The sequence below is a fragment of the Condylostylus longicornis genome, unplaced genomic scaffold, assembly GCF_029603195.1.
Source record: "Condylostylus longicornis isolate FDR11 unplaced genomic scaffold, ASM2960319v2 ptg000055l, whole genome shotgun sequence".
NCBI classification, from domain to species: Eukaryota; Metazoa; Arthropoda; class Insecta; order Diptera; family Dolichopodidae; genus Condylostylus; species Condylostylus longicornis.
This window is the reverse complement of record NW_026578024.1, coordinates 14,130,438-14,150,333: the sequence shown is the minus strand read 5'-3', so window position 1 is coordinate 14,150,333 and position 19,896 is coordinate 14,130,438. Positions and strand designations below refer to the sequence as shown.

The 19,896-nt window shown below is 24.5% G+C and overlaps 2 protein-coding genes and 1 pseudogene across 2 annotated transcripts; all 3 read left to right on the top strand.

Moving 5' to 3' along the window:
- Positions 1-2,886: 2,886 nt before the first annotated feature.
- Positions 2,887-9,691, top strand: LOC129612018 (uncharacterized; annotated as a pseudogene).
- Positions 9,692-11,444: 1,753 nt separating this feature from the next.
- On the top strand, positions 11,445-12,362 carry LOC129612016 (probable cytochrome P450 9f2). The gene is made up of 2 exons (XM_055525458.1): positions 11,445-12,122; positions 12,196-12,362. The coding sequence occupies exons 1-2, from the start codon at positions 11,546-11,548 to the stop codon at positions 12,360-12,362; spliced, it is 744 nt and encodes a 247-aa protein (XP_055381433.1). The 5' UTR covers positions 11,445-11,545.
- A 364-nt stretch (positions 12,363-12,726) lies between these two features.
- Positions 12,727-18,919, top strand: LOC129612015 (uncharacterized). The gene is made up of 8 exons (XM_055525457.1): positions 12,727-13,101; positions 13,455-13,956; positions 14,029-14,668; positions 14,760-14,923; positions 16,983-17,233; positions 17,351-17,852; positions 17,955-18,594; positions 18,677-18,919. The coding sequence occupies exons 1-8, from the start codon at positions 12,896-12,898 to the stop codon at positions 18,841-18,843; spliced, it is 3,072 nt and encodes a 1,023-aa protein (XP_055381432.1). The 5' UTR covers positions 12,727-12,895; the 3' UTR covers positions 18,844-18,919.
- Positions 18,920-19,896: the final 977 nt, after the last annotated feature.

Here is a 19,896-nt window from a genome sequence, read left to right as displayed (position 1 = left end):
AACGATAATTTCGTAATTTCTTCATGTTTAAACATGTTCGATTGCAGACGCTGTGTCAGCAATTTTCATGTGAACAGAAATTAGTATCGTACTGAAGATGTAATTTGATACCACTTGAATATGTAACTAAAGACGGTGATAACTTATATTATAAAATTCCAATGGGTCCCATCACACGTTAACATACTGGGTAACGAATTAGCAGACAAGTTAGCAAAAAAAGGAGCAAACCTATCCACAACTCCAAGAATGTATACCACACTTCCAACGAGATTAAATCAAATAAAAAACAATATATTAAAGAAAGAAAAACAAAGTCGAGAAAACCTCCTAAGAGAAAAAACATACGAAAACATTTCTAAAGAATACGACAAAATCGCCAATTTCACTAGGAAAAGGGCGGTAGCACATTTTAGATTATACACGGGGCATAATTGTTTAAATGATCACCTGCACAGAATGGGCTTGGTACAAAATAAACTATGCACACTATGTGATCTAAATAGGGTTCAAGATGCAGAACATCTAACAAAATGTCCACAGTTAGCAGTAAGCAGACAAATCAACAATGACTTGACATATCTTTACTGGGCAGCAAGAATGAAGATGATTTAAATCAAAAATTTTAACTCCATTAGAAAACAACAACAACAACATTGTAAAAAAAAAAACCAATTATTTTTATATAATATTTTTGTTATAATAATTAATAATTAATTTATTAAAATGATTGTATATAAAATTTATTTATAAAATTAATTATATTTAATATTGAGATTTAATATTGAGTTACAAATTGTCTTGAATTAAAAATATTTAACTAATAGTATAAAATAGTCAAAGTATTTAAGTAATAATTATTTCTTAAGTATAACAAATAATTTCTTTACATATTTAATATTGATGCATTTCTAGTAATCTTGTTTTATTGTTAATAGAAAGAAATTTATTTTGTAAATTGTGACCACAATATTAACAAATGAATATTTTAAAAATTATTGTTATTTTAAGTTAAGCAAAAAGAAATTATAAATAAATGTATAACAATATTACGAGATATTTTAGAAAACTGGTAGTCATCCGATAGGCATTTTTCAAACAAAGGATTAATATAAAATTGTTATTTTAGATAGCATTTAATTATGGAGATTTTTGATATTCTCAAAATGATTAAGAAAAGTTTTCTTGAAGAAAAAATTTGCTGGGAGAGACTCCCAAAGACAACATATTGCAATATGTTTAATTTAATAAATATAAAAAAGAAAAATAGATTTTAGTTTTTATATTGATTCGCAATATACCATTGCAAGTTAAATTTAAGTTCGAAAAACACTAAGAAACTTATTTTGTAAAGCAATAATTTTTATTTTTATATATAAACTTTTGTATATATACCTAAGAATATTAATTATCGAAGAGGATAAAGAGCTCAACACGTAACTTGTTATTTATTATTTATTATTATTATCGCCTTATAACTTTACCAACTAAATTGAATTTAATTTACTGAAACGATTAATAAAAATAAAATTAATAACTAAAGTTTTTTTCTATTTTATTACAAAAATTTTTTTTATAATTTTTTTTTTTTATTTCGGGTTTTGTGTAATTTGTAAAGGAACAAAAAGGAGAATGAAAAAAATAGTTTTTTTAATATTAATTATAATATTTTTTTTATAAGAGTTTGGAATTTATGTATTATATTATATTATGTACATATATGCGCACATAAAGATTTTTTTACGAAAATTCTTTTGTAAGTTGGAAAAATGTACGGCGCCAAAATGTCCTTATATAAAATTGTATCGCTGGGTTCCTTTTATTAAAGGAAACTATTTCCAGTAACAATATATGTGTGTAATTATTCTTTGATTGTTTATTATAGTAAAAAAAATATTGTACTCAAATTTGTACATTAATCCCATAGGGTCAAGTACATAAATTAAATAATCAAATAATAAATACATAAAAACTATTTCCAATTATTAGAGAAGTTTTGAATGTTGTATACCCTTAAATGGATGCAAGCATTTTTGCCTAACATACTTACATAAGAAATTGTATAATATTAGGATTTTATCTTGCAATTGGAATGGTTAAGCGAATCAACACACCTTGGGGATTTACACCTCTATAATTTATTTCTAATTTAGATAAAAACTGCAATATTTTAAAAAATATGGAATGTTCAATTAATTTCTGCTACAAAAGAAACAGTACTTATATATAATATTAAAATCCATATCGGTATAACATAAATGATGAAAAAATTGAGATAATAAAAGTAAGATTTAATAAAAGACTGCAATTTCAAAGGCTATAATGAATCATAAAAAAATTTCGGCTTTCAATTTCATAATTTTCCAAATATTCAATAATTGTGTTTATTATGATGAAATTTAAGAAATTGAAATCGTAAAAGCTTTAAAAGAGAACTATAAAATATTAAATAATTTTAGCTGAACTGCTAAACTTTTAAGTTTCCAACAGATTGTGACTAATTAGGAAAATACTTTAAAAGTCCAAAGGTTTGTTTTGTATAGATTTGATTAACATTGTTATTATTATCTTATCAAAAAAATTTTGTTAAACATATCGTGTTACTTACTAATTTTCGTAAATTCGTATTATAGAAATTCGGAGATCAAACAAAAACTTTCACTAAACAACAGAACGTTCGCTAATCACTGACTGGTTGTATTGTTGTTCTCGTCTTTTACGTTGTTTTTGTTTGTTTATCAAAAGAATCGCAAAAAGGTTTTATTTTTATTATTAATATTATTTGCTGTTCTTTTTGTTTTTCTTAGTATACAAGTTCTACTTACTCTCAGTTTGCTTTGAACTATATTCAAGAGTATACATAGCTTATTAGGAAGCGGTTGATTTTTAACTTTTATGTAGAAATAAAATTAATAAAATTATGGTTTTTATTGAAATTATAATTGGATTAATCATTATTGGTTATTTAATTTATAAATATGGAACTAAAAATTTTGATTATTTCGAGAAACGTAATATACCTTATGATAAACCAACTTTAATTGTTGGTAATATGAGCTCAGTATGGCTTCGAAAAAAATCATTTTTTAATGTTTTAATAGATTTTCATTTAAAATTTAAAAACAAGTAAGTATAAATTGCATAATCAATATGAAAATAATTAGGATTTGAAAATATTTTTATTTATATTTGTAGATTTTATGGTATATTTAATATGTCGGAGCCGCAAATATCAATAAAAGATACAGAATTAATAAAACAAATATTTGTAAAAGATTTTGATCATTTTATGAATCATTATAGTATTGTAACAGAAGATGATGATTTATTATTTGGAAGCACATTGATAACACTTAAAGACAAGAAATGGAAAGATATGAGAGCAACATTAAGTCCAGCATTCACTGGTACAAAATTACGATTTATGTTTGAATTGATACGTGAATGTTCTGAAAATGCTGTTGATTATATTGAAAATGAAATGAAAAAAAATAATGCTGAAAATGATATTTTAGAAATTGAAGGAAAAGATTTCTTTTCACGATATACTCATAATGTAATTGCATCATGTGCATTTGGTTTAAAAGTGAATTCATATCGTGATATTAATAATGAATTTTATAAGAAAAGTCAAAATGCAGTGAATTTTTCATTTTTTGCTCTAATAAGATTTATGATATTCACTTATGCAAAAAGTTTAGCAAAGGTAAGTTTTAAATAAATAAATATTAATTAATATTATCAGAATTTAATAAATTCTTGTTTTTTATAAACCAGTTTTTTAAGATGACTCTTATGGATAAAGCATTTACAACATATTTTATACGTTTAGTTATGGATACAATAAGTTTTCGTTTAAAAAATAATATTATAAGACCAGATATGATACATTTACTGTTAGAAGCTAGAAAAGCAGCCAAAGAATTAAAAATAAATAATTCCACTGATGGTCTATCAAATGATGAAAATAATTTGATTAAAAATAATAATAGTAATTCAATAGATTCTTCTACTATTTCAAGTGGATCACATATACGTGATTGGAGTGATGAAGAACTTGTTGCACAATGTTTCCTATTTTTTATAGCTGGTTTTGAAACAAGTGCAAATTTAATGTGTTTTACAGCAATGGAATTAGTAGCTAATCAAGAAATACAAAATAAATTATATGATGAAATTAAAGATGTATTAGATTCGAAAGAGAATGATGATAAAAAAAATATAACATTTGATGATATTCAAAAAATGAAATATTTAGATATGATTGTATCAGAAACATTAAGAAAATGGCCACCAGCAGTTATAACAGATCGTGTTTGTAATAAATCTTATACAATTAAAGATGATGATAATAATGAAGTTCAATTGAAACCGGGTGATAAAGTATGGGTTAATATTGTTGGTTTACATCATGATCCAGAAAATTTTCATGAACCACATATTTTTGATCCGGAAAGATTTAATGATGAAAATAAAGTTAATATCAAACCATTTACATATATACCATTTGGAATTGGACCAAGAGCTTGTATAGGTTTGTATATTTTTTTTTTTTATTAAATATTTCTATAATATTATTATAATAATTAATATTTATATATCTTTTTAGGATTGAGATTGGCTTTAATTCAAGTTAAAATGATATTATTTAATTTATTGTCAAAATTTGAAATTATACCATCGGAAAAAACTATTTTACCAATTGTTATAGATCCAAAATCAGTAGTATTAAAACCGATGGGTGGATTTGTATTTAAATTGAAATTAAGAACTTAAGTAACCACCATGTACTCGTATTTTAAAAGTTATATATGTATGGAATTTATAAATGTAACATAAATGCAAATTTTAATTTGTATACTTATATAAAATTTAATTTTTTTATAATATCAATTAATTATTTAAATTTGAATTCATTATATTGAAATTATTTTAAATTTTGTCTTATTCAATTAATGATGAATTTTCACATTTGTGGAAATAATCTTGTATATTAACTAAAAAACTTGGATTTCCTCGAGATTTTTAAGTTAAACATATTGCAAGAATGTGAAAATTAATTGCCACTTTTGCATATAACACTTTTTTCTTAAATCACAATGAGCAATATTTTAAGAAAATTTCTAATATTTTTAATTTGAATTTTTTGTACTAACCTATTGATCTTCTGAAATTTCCATTTAAAAAAAACCTGGTTGTAATAATTAGCTGTAATTATAAGTTAATCACTGCGAATTCTCTTATACTAGAAGTCAGGAATAGGATATAAAATAACTTAAAATAACTTTGATATGCTTAAAATTTGTTGAATCCAACGTAGAACGCAATCCCAAAGATGTTTTGTAAGAATAATCAATTTTAATATTTGAACCTCGGATGATGTTGTTATGTTAGGACATTATCAAAATTACTATATTGTTTACTACTTGATATTATTTTTCTTAAAATTCCTTTGAAAGCGTTTTATAAATTTTGAGCTTTGGTTATTGAACCTTGTAGAGGTAACAAGCAATGATAATTCGTTTTTAATTTCATTTAATTAAATATTTAATATATAACCAAAATTTTTAATTAGAGTTTAGTAACATACATAATATTATTGGTATATAGCGTATATAATTAGATCTTGTCATCAATGACTTAATTTTTGGATTCTACAAAATTATAAAACTTTTCTGTAAATATTTTCAAATCATCACTTAAATTACAACTTATATGACTTCATTTATTATTATTAAATTTTGGTAAATTAATATTTTTGTTATTTAGAAAAAAAAATTAATAAAAATTATTATTAATTGGTTCTTTTTATTGTAAATAAATGTGAAATTTCAAATTAATATGAAATCTTTTTGAGAATTAAAAACACTTTATGAGGTCACTCCGTAAGGGTTAATAGCAGGGGGTGCTGTAAAGTATAATTTATGTGACAAATATGTATGTGATAACAAATAAATTATTGGAATATATTTAAAAACCGATTAGATACTGTTATCTTATTGTTAAAAATTATCAGTCTGATATCGCAAGTTATCTTATTGCAAATATTCTACACTTGATTTTGATAAAGTTTAAGTAAATAAATAATGGTTTTTCTTTATAATATATTATTGTTTATATATGTACATAATTAAAGAGATTTCAATAACACTGCAAAAACTCTATTTTTAACTATTCTATAAAATCAAAACATTTCATATGATTTAACTGCACTAGTCATACTAATTTCGCTATATTGCAAATATTTAGCAATGCTTATGAACAAACTAGATTTGTTTATGAACACAAATGTAGTGCAGTTTTCGTTATAAAATATTTATTAAAAGGAATTACATATATATTTACTTCTGTGTATATGCAAATAGAATGTAAATTTATTTTTTTGTTATTAATGTTGCATTTCGTACAACTGGTTCAGTTTATAAAATTTCAATGGTGCATATGTTATAAAATATGGGCAATTTTGTTCTAATTCTAAATATAAATTGCAAATTCTAAAAAGAATTTGCATTTTTTGAGAATTCGAATTATCCAGATGAATTTAATCAGTAAAATATATTCTTTGTTGTGGCAAAAAATCATGCAAATCCAGAACATAGTTTAGAAACTAAAGAGACCGCACTAATTGATCCCATTGCACTAATTGATTAGTTTTACAAATTTTACGATTTTTTCAAATTGAATTTACTCAAAACACGGTTTCCTGACTTAATGCTTTCTGCTTCTTAACCGACGATATTATATTTTCACTGTATTTCACAATCACATTATTTAATCATTAGTGATTAAGAGAAAAATTATTAAAAATGCAATTCGATTGTCGAATAAGTTGGTTGACAAGCAAAAGAGTTTTATAATTTTAACAGTGAGAGTTGCTTTTAATTCGTTTCACTTCCGAGTTGAACTTCTTTTTAAATAAAGTTAAAAAATTATTTTTTTTTTAAATCATCTGTCTAGACTCTAAAACAAAACTATCCTGAGTCATGAAATTTGCTATCAAATAAAAGGTACATTTAAACTTAATTTCTATTGAAATTCTTGTAAGAGGCTAAAAAAAACATTTCTATTAATTTTAGATGAGATTAATTTGCGTTCGCGTTCATCGCGCAACTGACTTAGGATATTACTTATAAAGTGTTTTTTTTTTTTGAGAAAAATGGACTTAGCCCATTAAAAATTTCATAATTTTATACAAAAAATTCTTTTCTAATTTCGATGCACAATTTTAATTAAATTGAAATTTATTTTACTTTGATTAAAATTTTTATACTATACTGCTTTTCGTTACAGTATCCTATAATTTGCAAATTAACTACAATTTATATAAACTGTATAAGAAGTTAAGATATGATTTATAAGCTTTCTATCGATTGTTATACATATACATATTAGGTATATACTTACATATATTTACAGCTGATTAGAATTAATTTTGAAGTGCATTTAAGTATGTATTTGTTTTACGTACATACATATATATAACAGTTTCAATTGAAAATAAAATATTCAATAAAATATTATTGTTTAGAGTTAAAAAAATATCAAGCTGCTGTAAATTTGATTAGTCGGTCTGTTGTATGACGCTAGTTTTCTAATAATAAATTTTGTGTGAAAATCTGAAATTATTTTTAAAAATAATTTTAAAATAAGCAAAAATGTTATTTTTGATTGAAATTTTAATATTAATTTTAACATGTTTATTTATTTTTTATAAATTTATAACAAGACATCATAATTATTTTATTAAAAAGAAAATTCCATGTATAAAACCATCGTTATGGATAAATAATTTTCCATTGTTTGCAAAAGAACATTTTGTTGATACATTAACTAGGATTCATATGAAATTCAAAAATGAAAAGTGAGTAAAACAGAAAAATTAAATTATTTTTTATATTAGGAATAGCTTGCAGGTATTTGTGAATTGAAATTTTATTATTGTGAATTAAATTATTGAATAAGTCAATGTCACACAAGATCACCTTAAGCATACAAAAGTTTAATATTTTCTCTGTTATTTTTTTAATTTTAACTTCCGCACCCCTGCTTAATTGCAACTTACAGGTTTCAGTATTCAATATATGAAAAACTTTTATATAAAAATATAATAATGTCCTTTTTATTTTAATTTTTCTTACCCTCGATTTAGAGTTTATGGATTATTTGATTTTATTGGTCCGTCAATAGTAATAAATGATCCAGAACTTATAAAACAAGTGACTGTTAAGGATTCCGATCATTTTATGAATCATCGAGAAATGTTAAGTGAAAAAGATGATTTGTTATTTGGAAATGGTGTTTTTACAATGCGTAATGAAAAATGGAAAGATATGAGAATGACATTAACACCGGCATTCACTAATTCGCGAATGTTGCGAAGAAGCAACTAAATATTTGAAAAATGAATTAAAAGATAAACCAGATGGTATTGAATTAGACTTAAAAGATTTTTTTACACGATTTACAAATGATGTGATTGCTTCATGTGCTTTTGGAATTAAAGTAAATTTGTTAGCTGATCGTGATAACGAGTTTTATAGAATGGGTAAAAAAATTAGTACTTTTGACACTTGGTCTGGTCTAAAATTCTTTTTAATGGTTAATTTTAAAACTTTTACAAGGGTAAGTTATTTGGAAAAAAAAATTTATGAATTTTTAAACAAATTCAAAATATAAAATTTTTTTTTTCTCTTTTAGGCTATTGGAATGAATTTATTTGATAAAAAATATATTAAATATTTTAAAAATTTGGTATTAGATGCAATGAAATATCGTGAAGAACACAATATCATTCGACCTGATATGATTAATATTTTGATGGAAGCTCGAAAAGCAGCTGACCGTAAACGTGATTGGAATGATTATGAAATAGTAGCACAATGTTTTGGTTTTTTTATGGCTGGTTTTGAAACAACTGGTACAACAATGTGCTTTGCTGCATATGAATTAATGATAAATCAAGATATCCAAGAAAAATTAGTTGCTGAAATTGATGATGTACGTGAAAGTTTAGATGGTAAACCAATTACATACGAAAATTTATTAGGTATGAAATATTTAGATATGGTTATGTCAGAAACATTAAGAAAATGGCCAGGAGCACCACTTTTTGATCGTATTTGTAACAAAAAATATATGTTAAAAGTAAACGAAAATCATGAAATTCCAATTGATATCGGTGATGCACTTTTATTAAATGTTTCTGGATTACATTATGATCCAGAAAATTTTCCTAATCCAAAAAAATTTGATCCAGAGAGATTTAATGAAGAAAATAAGAAAAATGTTAAGCCATACACTTATTTACCATTTGGATCTGGGCCACGCAGTTGTATTGGTAATATTAAATCATCAATTCTAAAATGTTTTTAAATGCTTATGATTGTTCTTTAAATATTTTAGGAAATCGTTTTGCGACAATGGAAATGAAAGCTATTTTATATTATTTACTAGCAGAATTTAGATTTGATATTTCATCAAAAACTGTTTTACCGATTGAATTAGATTCACGTGAAGCTTCAATAAAACCAAAGGGAGGATTTTGGTTGAAAATTAATCCAAGAAATTAAAAGTTTGATGAATTTTAAATTTTGTAATTTTTGCGAAAAAAAAAAAAATTTGTTATTCGTAGTTTGTGTCATTCAATTAATAAGAAAATTAAATTTAAAATTTTTGTTTTTAGTGTTTAAAATTTTTTTTTTCTAATAATAAATTATTTCTCTGATACACATTATAAAATAACTTTTGTAGCAATTTGATCGTATAACATACAATTATAAACTATAATCCGAATTCCAAAAAATTTTTTTGGAAAATTGGCAAATTTTTTATTTTGTTATATTCTGTTTTTGTTTTGCGATTTTTATAGCGAGATTAATGAAAGTTTTATCTTATGCGGTCGACAATTCATGATTCGGACAAATCCCATGGTATCTCAAAAATTTTTGGAATCAAATTCTATTTAATTGGTTTAGTAGGACAAACATTCATTCTTTCACTCTAACTATGATTTTTTCATTATGATAAAAACTCGACCGATGTGAAAACTATACTTATTTATGGATTAGAAAATTTTAAGAAATTCCTAAATAAATAAAATTAAATATAAATAATTTAATTGAGATTGACATTATTTGTTAGAAAATTTGAAGTACTAAGTTGTAGAATGAAAATTTTCTCACATTATTTATTAACTATCTAATAAATAAATTGCTTTAGAAACAGCGAAAATATTCAACTCTCTGTATGTACAACTCAATCTAATGTCTTAATTAAATTACAAATTTCATATTAATTATTCTATTCAACTATTCTACACAATCTATGTATATAATAATTAGGTATACGTATTTTTAGCCTTAATTTATGTATATTTTCTTAAAACATATCTATATACTATGACTTACATAAGAGTTACGGGATTCAGATTCCAAAAATTATTAGATATACTATTAATTTCTCCGTAACAAAATATTCTCAATTAAATGAAAAGTAGTGGAGAAAAAGTTTAATTTGCTTTGTAATCTGTTTTAGTATTAAATTTTGCTCTTGATATTCGGTAATAAATTTGATTTGCGCATCAAAATTTTTCCAAAATGATTTCTTTAACAGAAATTCTAATTTTAATAATCAGTCTTTTATTTATTTTATATAAATTTGTAACAAGAGGACATGATTATTTTTTAAAAAAAAATATACCGCATATTAAACCATTCTTGTGGTTCAATAATTTCCCAGGAATTATTTTGGGAACTGAATCTATTTTTGATGGTTTTCGACGAATTCATATGCATTTTAGAAATGAAAAGTAAGGAAACATTGTTATTGATTTTTGTTTTGTTTAATAAAATTACTTAAAATTAATTTAATTTTGTATTATATAGAATTTATGGAATGTTTGATATTATGGGCCATGGAATTGTTATACGTGATCCAGATATAATTAAACAAATAACTATTAAAGATTCAGAATATTTTATGAATCATGGAACTTTATTTACTGAAGATGATGATCCAATAATTGGAAATAATATATTTTTTATGCGTAATGAAAAATGGAAAGATATGAGAACAACATTGACTCCAGCATTTACTGGTAATAAAATTCGAATTATGTTTAATTTAATTCAAGAATGTTGTAAAGAAGCAAATAAGTTTTTAATGAATGAATTACAGAATAAATCAAATGAATTGGATTTAGATTTAAAAGATTTTTTCACTCGTTTAATAAATGATATAATAGCAACAGCGGCATTTGGTATTGAAGTAAATTCTTTAATTAATCGTGAAAATCAATTTTATGTTATGGGTAAAAAGATTAATACATTAAATTTTAGTGTAGCTCTTAAAGTGTTTCTTCAAAATTATTTTAGACCTTTAACGAGAGTAAGTACACAAACATATATGTATAAATAAATAAAATAATTAAATAATAATTATTGGTAATAAGTTTTATAATCGAAATTTTTATTCCCTTTAGCTTTTCGGTGTTCGTTTATTTAGTGAAAAACATATTGGATATTTTAAAAATTTGGTATTGGATTCAATGAAAAATCGTGAAAAAAATAATATAATAAGACCAGACATGATTAATATTTTAATGGAAGCTCGAAAAGCAACTGATCGTAAACGTGATTGGAATGATTATGAAATAGTGGCACAATGTTTTGGATTTTTTATGGGTGCATTTGAAAATACTAGTACGATATTATGTTTTGCTTTATACGAAATAACAATTAATCTTGAAATACAAGAAAAATTAAGAAATGAAATTGATAATGTACGAAAAAATTTAAAAGAAGAAGAATCTATAACCTATGAAATATTATCAAATATGAAATATTTAGATATGGTTGTATCGGAGACATTAAGAAAATGGCCAATTGTTGCATTAACTGATCGAGTTTGTAATAAAAATTATATTTTAAAAATTTCAGAAGATCATGAGATATTTTTTAAAATTGGTGAATCTTGTACTATAAATATAATTGGATTACATTATGATCCAGAAAATTTTCCTAATCCTGAAAAATTTGATCCAGAACGATTTAGTGAACAAAATAAACAAAATATTAAACCGTATACATATTTACCATTTGGATCTGGAATCAGAAATTGCATTGGTAAATATTTGAATTTGTTTTAACAGAATAAATAGTTAAGTTTCAAAATTTGATTTCAATTTTGTCCTTATAGGAAATCGTTTCGCACTCATGGAAATTAAAGCTATACTATATTATTTATTATCTGAATTTAATTTCGAATTATCAACAAAGACAAGACTACCAATTGAACTTGAAACTCGTGTTTTTCATTTACAGCCAAAAGGTGGATTTTGGTTGAAAATATGTTCGAGAAATTAATTAGATAAATGTAAGCTTACTGTTACTGAACATTTTGAATATGTTTTTACAATAAAATATTTAATATTACATATATTGATTTATTGTCAAATTTATATTTATTTTTTACATAACGATAAAGCCTGTATGAAAAATTGATTGATTGGATTTATTGGAGTAGATTAATAAATTCCAAATGTGAATTTCAATAATCATTTGCCTCTGAACTTTAACAACATAATTAGCTACAATAGTAATTAATTAAAAATTTAAAACATAAATAATATATACATATGTATGTATAAGTCAAATTTTAATAGTAAAGATAGCAATTTAAGTAGCTTTTAACTTCTCACCCTCAATTCAAACAATTAAATTCGCTCTTTTGCATGTATATTTAAGGGAGCTTTTTGAGAACAAACTCTCCCGTTTATAGTGCCAGTATTTCAGTATATATAATTAAATACATAGAATGTTATTCAATTTAGTAAATTTTTAGAGTGCTAACAGGTATGTTAAGGGTCAACGCGGCCAGATTGTAAAATAATAAAACAATGTTTATAGAAATTTTATTAATAATAGTAACGTTACTACTAATTTTATATAAATTTATAACAAAAGATCATGATTATTTTGATAAGAAAAATATTCCCAATATAAAACCATTTTTATGGTTTAATAATTTTTCGGGAATGTATTTCGGAAATGAATCAATGTTTGATAGTTTACGTCGAATTCATATGAATTTTAAAAATGAAAAGTAAGTTATATTTAATAAATGTTAATAATTTGTATATGTATTTTAATGTTAAATACATATGTACAAGTACAGTGAAAACTCTATATACATGACAACCTCTCCATAGAGCGCAAATACATAATTAATGTACAATTTGTTCAACAGATGTAATTATTTTTGGTGTAATATTTTTTAGTAATACCTTATAGTTATTACGAAATATTTGTATTATTGACAAGATTTTGGGTATTAGTCATATAAAGATTTCACTGTATATAATTAATAAACTTAAATAAATATTTTGAAGGTTCAATAATAAAGACAAATTTTCTAAAATTCAAAAAATTCTAAAAAATTTTTTTTGATTTATACAGAGTTTATGGAATATTTGGTATTGGAGGTCCAGGAATTGTATTATCTGATTCAGAAATGATTAAACAAGTAATGATAAAAGATTTTGAATATTTTATGAATCGTCGGGAAATATTAACTGAACAAGATGATCCATTGGCTGGTAATAGTGTATTTTCGATGCGTAATGAAAAATGGCGAGATATGAGATCAACTTTAACACCAGCATTCACTGGAAATAAAATGCGTATTATGTTCGATTTAATTCGAGAATGCTGTGAAGAAGCAACTAAATATTTGAAAAATGAATTAAAAGATAAACCAGATGGTATTGAATTAGATCTAAAGGATTATTTTACACGATTTACAAATGATGTGATTGCTTCATGTGCTTTTGGAATTAAAATTAATTCTTTAGCTGATCGTGATAATGAATTTTATATTATGGGGAAAAAAATTAATTCTTTTGGTTTTTGGCAAGGAATTAAATTTCTTTTTCAAATGTATTGTAAACCAATTACTAGGGTAAATATTAAAAATATTTAGGATAAAAATATTAAAATTTTAATGAAACAGATTGTTTATTTCGTTATATAGGCTATTGGAATGACACTATTTGATAAAAATCATGTTGATTATTTCAAACGTTTAGTATTGGATTCTATGAAATACCGTGAAGAGCACAATATAGTTCGACCTGATATGATAAACATCTTAATGGAAGCCCGAAAAGCAGCTGATCGAAAACGTGATTGGAATGATTATGAAATTGTTTCTCAATGCTTTGCATTTTTTATGGCTGGTTTCGAAACAACTGGTGCTACAATGTGTTTTGCTGCAATTGAATTAATGACTAATAAAGATGTTCAAAGCAAATTAATGACTGAAATTGATGATGTTCGTAAAAATTTAAATGGAAAACCAATTACTTATGAAATTTTATTGAGTATGAAATATTTGGACATGGTTATTTCGGAAACATTTCGAAAATGGCCTGGTGCACCATTTTTTGATCGTGTATGCAATAAAAATTATACATTAAATATTAGTGACGATTACAAACTTCCATTAGTACCAGGTGATTCTTGTTTAGTAAATGTTTTCGGTTTACATTATGATCCAGAAAATTTTCCTAATCCTGATAAATTTGATCCTGAAAGATTTAGTGATGAAAATAAATTAAATATTAAACCAAATACTTATTTACCATTTGGAATTGGTCCTAGAAATTGTATAGGTATGCCTTAATAATATTTTTTGTAAAGTTTAATTCGTATACTTGTGTAAGTAAGTAGTTCTCTTAAAATTTATTCTTGTTTATGATTTAGGTAATCGTTTTGCATTGATGGAAATCAAAGCTATTTTTTATTACTTATTAGCTGAATTTAAATTTGAAATGTCAGAAAAAGTTATACTACCAATCAAAATAGAAGAGAAAGGAATACAATTTAAGCCTAAAGGTGGATTTTGGTCAAGAATATGTTTAAGAAACGATTGATTATAATTAATAAACTATCAATCTTAAGCGTATGTTTGTAATATTAAAATTATTTAAAATTTATTTTTGTCTTTTTTATTAATTACAATCTACTTATTTATTTATTTCTAATTTTACTTCTTAACCCCCCCAGTAATCACATTTATTCTACACCCTTAAATAAACACAAATTTACGAATTTAATATTTTAATTGGAAAAATTGCAAAAAAATGAGCTTGATCAATGTTCTTTTAATAAAAAATCCTATAAAAATGGGAAAAAATGTACAAAGTCTGCAATATTCAGTAGGTCTATTGTGATCAATGTTGATTTACTTTGGAAATTACGATATCTAAAAATAGTATTTAAATTTGACGTGGAGATTGTTGTCGAAATTTTAAATATTTTCGTTATTTGGGAAGTTTCTACTTAAAATAATTGATACTTTATTGATGCTCTACATTTTGTTTGATATCCAGGACACCTTAACATGTAATTCGATTTTCGTTAAACGATTTTCGTATTTTGAGAAATGATAAGGCACACCAATAAATTTGTTTGGTACTGCCTTTCCATTTTTGCAAATACGAAAATCTAATTATATAGTATAGCCCCAGGATTTTTGATTGTACGAATTTTGTTAATAAGTTCATAGACAAAAGTCATTATTAATTAATTCTGAACAAACATAAAAAAATATTAAAAAATGGAGCGAGAAAAAAATGTTTGTCGTGTCAACCCTCGTAATATCCTTCCAAATACTGAATGAATTGCTTCAGAAGTTATCAGAACAATGAATTGCTTTAGAACAACATTCATACGACTCTATAAATAAAATTATTGTCAATTAGATGTATTAACAAACGATTATATTCGACTTATTGAAGATGGTATTTGCACTCCTTCTTTAAAGTAGAATAAAAGAGGAGTTTTAAATATTCAGTTGTTGTTTTTAAGATTAAGCATAAAGTTAATTATATTGGAAAAGATCCGAATTTCATAAAATATATGCCTTATTTAATCATATTTTAATTAATCATCAAGTGTTTAAAATTTTGATAATGACATATTTAACGAAATTTTTTATCATCTATATGCCCTTAAATATCTTTATCGCTTATCACTGAGATTAAAAAATTAAAAATACATAATTGAAAATTGCGGTGATCCAAATGCTAATAATTTAATTAGAATTTTTATTTTATTTAAAACAATGTCTGTGCTTCTACCTGGTATGGGCATGCATACATAAGTAAATTATGGAGGAATATATTGCTAGTATTGAAATATATATAAGGTTATCAAAATTGGACACGAAAATTTTAGGTAATTTGAAATATGCAAAATGTTTGAGAATCAGTGATGTTCTTTAAGCGGGAAGTAGAGCAATCACACAAAAGGCGACATTATCACTTTTCTGCTTTCTTTTTCGAGGTAATCGGTTACTTTTTTTTCTTAAAAGTTTTTTGAAAAGCTTTTGTTTACACTCTACTTTATGATTTAGAAGATATTTATTACATTTAATGCCGGCTTTAAAAACACCCTTTCAAAGCTCAGGATATTGTCGTTCTAATAAAGATAATCGAAATTCAAGAGGTTTCCAAAGTTAAACAACTCATAACATCTCAAGAATGAGGCGAAAAAATGAATTTAAATCAAGTAGAAATGACTTTGAGACCAACATCGAGTTACAGGCACCTTGTATATAACTTTGATGCCAAAGATTTCTGCAAATAGATTAAGTTAAGATAATTTTGATAAAGAATACTTCAAGAAATTTAGTAAAAATTAGTTATACTTCAGTGCATCAAAAAAAACGGCTATAAAATATACGAGTAGTTTCTTATACAAATATTTAGAAAAACGCAACACAAATAAAAGCAAACTTGAAAATAAGCTTTTAGCTTTTACACTCACAAGCCTATGTATTGATTACCCATTCTTATGATAACAGTCACAAAATTTAAAAAAAATTAAAAGTTAGAACTTAGAATTTTAGTTTAAGTTTAACTCTCACTGTTTGCGATCGTCCTTTTTGGAAGAAAATAAGTAGAAAAATAAAATCATTGCGTAATTCTATTTATTTTTTGTGAAATCGTAAGAATTGGGAAAATGTTTTCTATAGCTGAAATTTTGATATTACTGGCAACATTTTTATTTGTTTTTTATAAATTCATGACAAGACAGCATGACTGTTTTGTTGAAAAAAATATTCCACATATAAGACCGTTTCTATGGTTTAATAATTTTCCTGCAGCATTTTTTGGAGGTGAATCTGTATTCGATACATTGTCCCGCATTCACAATAAGTTTAGAAATGAAAAGTATGTATTATGTTTTAATTTATCTTAAGTTTTAATTTCTTATTTTACATTTACGGCCTCAAGTTATAATTTTGTTAATAGTGAATTAAGTTTAAGCACATTATATAATATTTGCAGAATATACGGGATTTTTGATTTTTTTGGACCTTCGATAGTATTGAGAGATCCAGAAATGATTAAACAAGTAACAATTAAAGACTCAGATCATTTTATGAATCATAGGGAACTTTTAACAGAAAGAGATGATCCTATGTTTGGTAACAGTGTTTTTACAATGCGTGGTGAGAAATGGAAAGATATGAGAATGACATTAACACCGGCATTCACTGGCAATAAGATGCGAATTATGTTTGATTTAATTCGTGAATGTTGTGAAGAAGCAGTAAGATATTTAAAAGAAGAATTGAAAGGAAATCCAGATGGTATGGATTTGGATTTAAAAGATTATTTTACAAGATTTACAAATGATGTGATTGCAACATGCGCCTTCGGTATTAAAGTAAATTCATTAGTTGACCGTGATAACGAGTTTTATAGAATGGGGAAAAAAATTAATACATTTGATGGTTGGGTTGGATTGAAATTTTTTTTGCAAACAAATTTTAAGTATCTTACAAGAGTAAGTAAATTTAACAGAATATTTTTGATAAATAGTTGCCAAGTTTAATAAAATTTGACAACTTAATAATAAAAATAAAAATTTATAATTTTTATCACTTAGGCGGTCGGTATGAATTTGTTCGATAAAAAACATGTTAATTATTTTAAGAACTTAGTATTGAGTGCAATGAAATATCGCGAAGAACATAATATCGTCCGACCTGATATGATTAATATTTTGATGGAAGCTCGAAAAGCAGCTGATAGAAAACGTGATTGGAATGATTATGAAATTGTTGCTCAATGTTTTGGATTTTTTATGGCTGGTTTTGAAACAACTGGTACAACAATGTGCTTTGCTGCATATGAATTAATGATAAATCAAGATATCCAAGAAAAATTAGTTGCTGAAATTGATGATGTACGTGAAAGTTTAGATGGTAAACCAATTACATATGAAATTTTATTAGGTATGAAATATTTGGACATGGTTGTATCAGAAACATTTAGAAAATGGCCAGGTGCACCATTTATTGATCGTATATGTAATAAAGATTATATTTTGAAAGTGGATGAAGGACGTGAAATTAAAATAAATATTGGGGAAGCTTTTTCAGTAAATGTTTGTGGTTCACATTATGATGAAGAAAATTTTCCAGATCCAAAGAAATTTGATCCTGAGAGATTTAGTGAAGATAATAAGAATAATATTAAACCATACACTTATTTACCATTTGGATCTGGTCCAAGAAATTGTATTGGTAAGAAAAAATATTACTTAAGTTATTTCAATTTTATTTACATCTATTTTTTTTTTAATTTGGATATTTCTTCACTGTAAAGGTAATCGATTTGCTCTTATGGAAATCAAAGCAATTTTGTATTATTTGCTATCAGAATTTAAATTCGTTCGATCTAAAAAGACTGTTTTACCAATTGAACTGGATGCACGTTCATTTCAATTAAAACCTAAAGGTGGTTTCTGGTTGAAAGTTGGATTAAGGAATTAAGTTACTTATATGTATTTTATTATTATTTTTTTTTAATCAATAAAATAATTTTGTAATCTTAAATTTCAAAATTCGAAATTAATTCAAAGTTTGTTATTTTTATATCTATTTTGGCTAGAATAACATTTGCCTAAACTAATTGACTCTCGTACGTTGTGTTAATTTAAATTCCACTCAATTGTTGAGGACTTAAGTATTTTTATAAATTTTAAATCTATAATCTTATTTTGTCTGAAATATTTTAGCCTAGAAGTTTCCTTCTTAGAATTTGACGATGTTTTTAGGGAAAATCTATTAAAAAAAATATTTTTTTTTGAAATATTTACATGAAGTATTTTAAGATGGTAATTAACAGTTGGAATACATGATTTCGTGGAAAATTTTCATGTAATTTGGACAATATTTCAGTTTTCAGAGTATATCAAAAATTGTTCGAATTAAAGGGATCATATTCGGGTCAGTGACTAAAGTAATTTAGATATTTCGGATGAAAATAGAAACATCTTATAGATTCGTACAGAAATATCGAGATTTGGTCAACCGACTTCTTATAAAGTAAACTTTTATTAATAGACTTGTGTAAACTAACACAATAGGCCTTTTCATAAACACAGTATATCGCGATATATAGCGAGAACTGCGCTATATTTGTGTTCATGACCAAAAATATAATATGTGCAAAATTTATTAATGAACATACATATATATATACAAACAAGCATGTGCATGAATTGTACAATGAATGAAATTTTATAATGACTTTTCAAGCATTATTAGATGAAAAACAAACAATTTTAAAGCTTTGTTTTTAAGCTTTAATGGAATATAAGTTTGTACTGTACAACCACTATATATGGCTACAAATTTTACGATACTATTAGAATATTTTCTATTCAAACTGTTCTATTAATTTTGCTTTTTTTTTTCAGAGAGCACAGAAATACAATATGTTAGGTTATACTGACACGCATACATTCATACTTAAATACGGTTGATTCTTTAATTAATAATAAGATTTTTTATTATTTGTTTGTATTTTTTTTTTTTTAATAA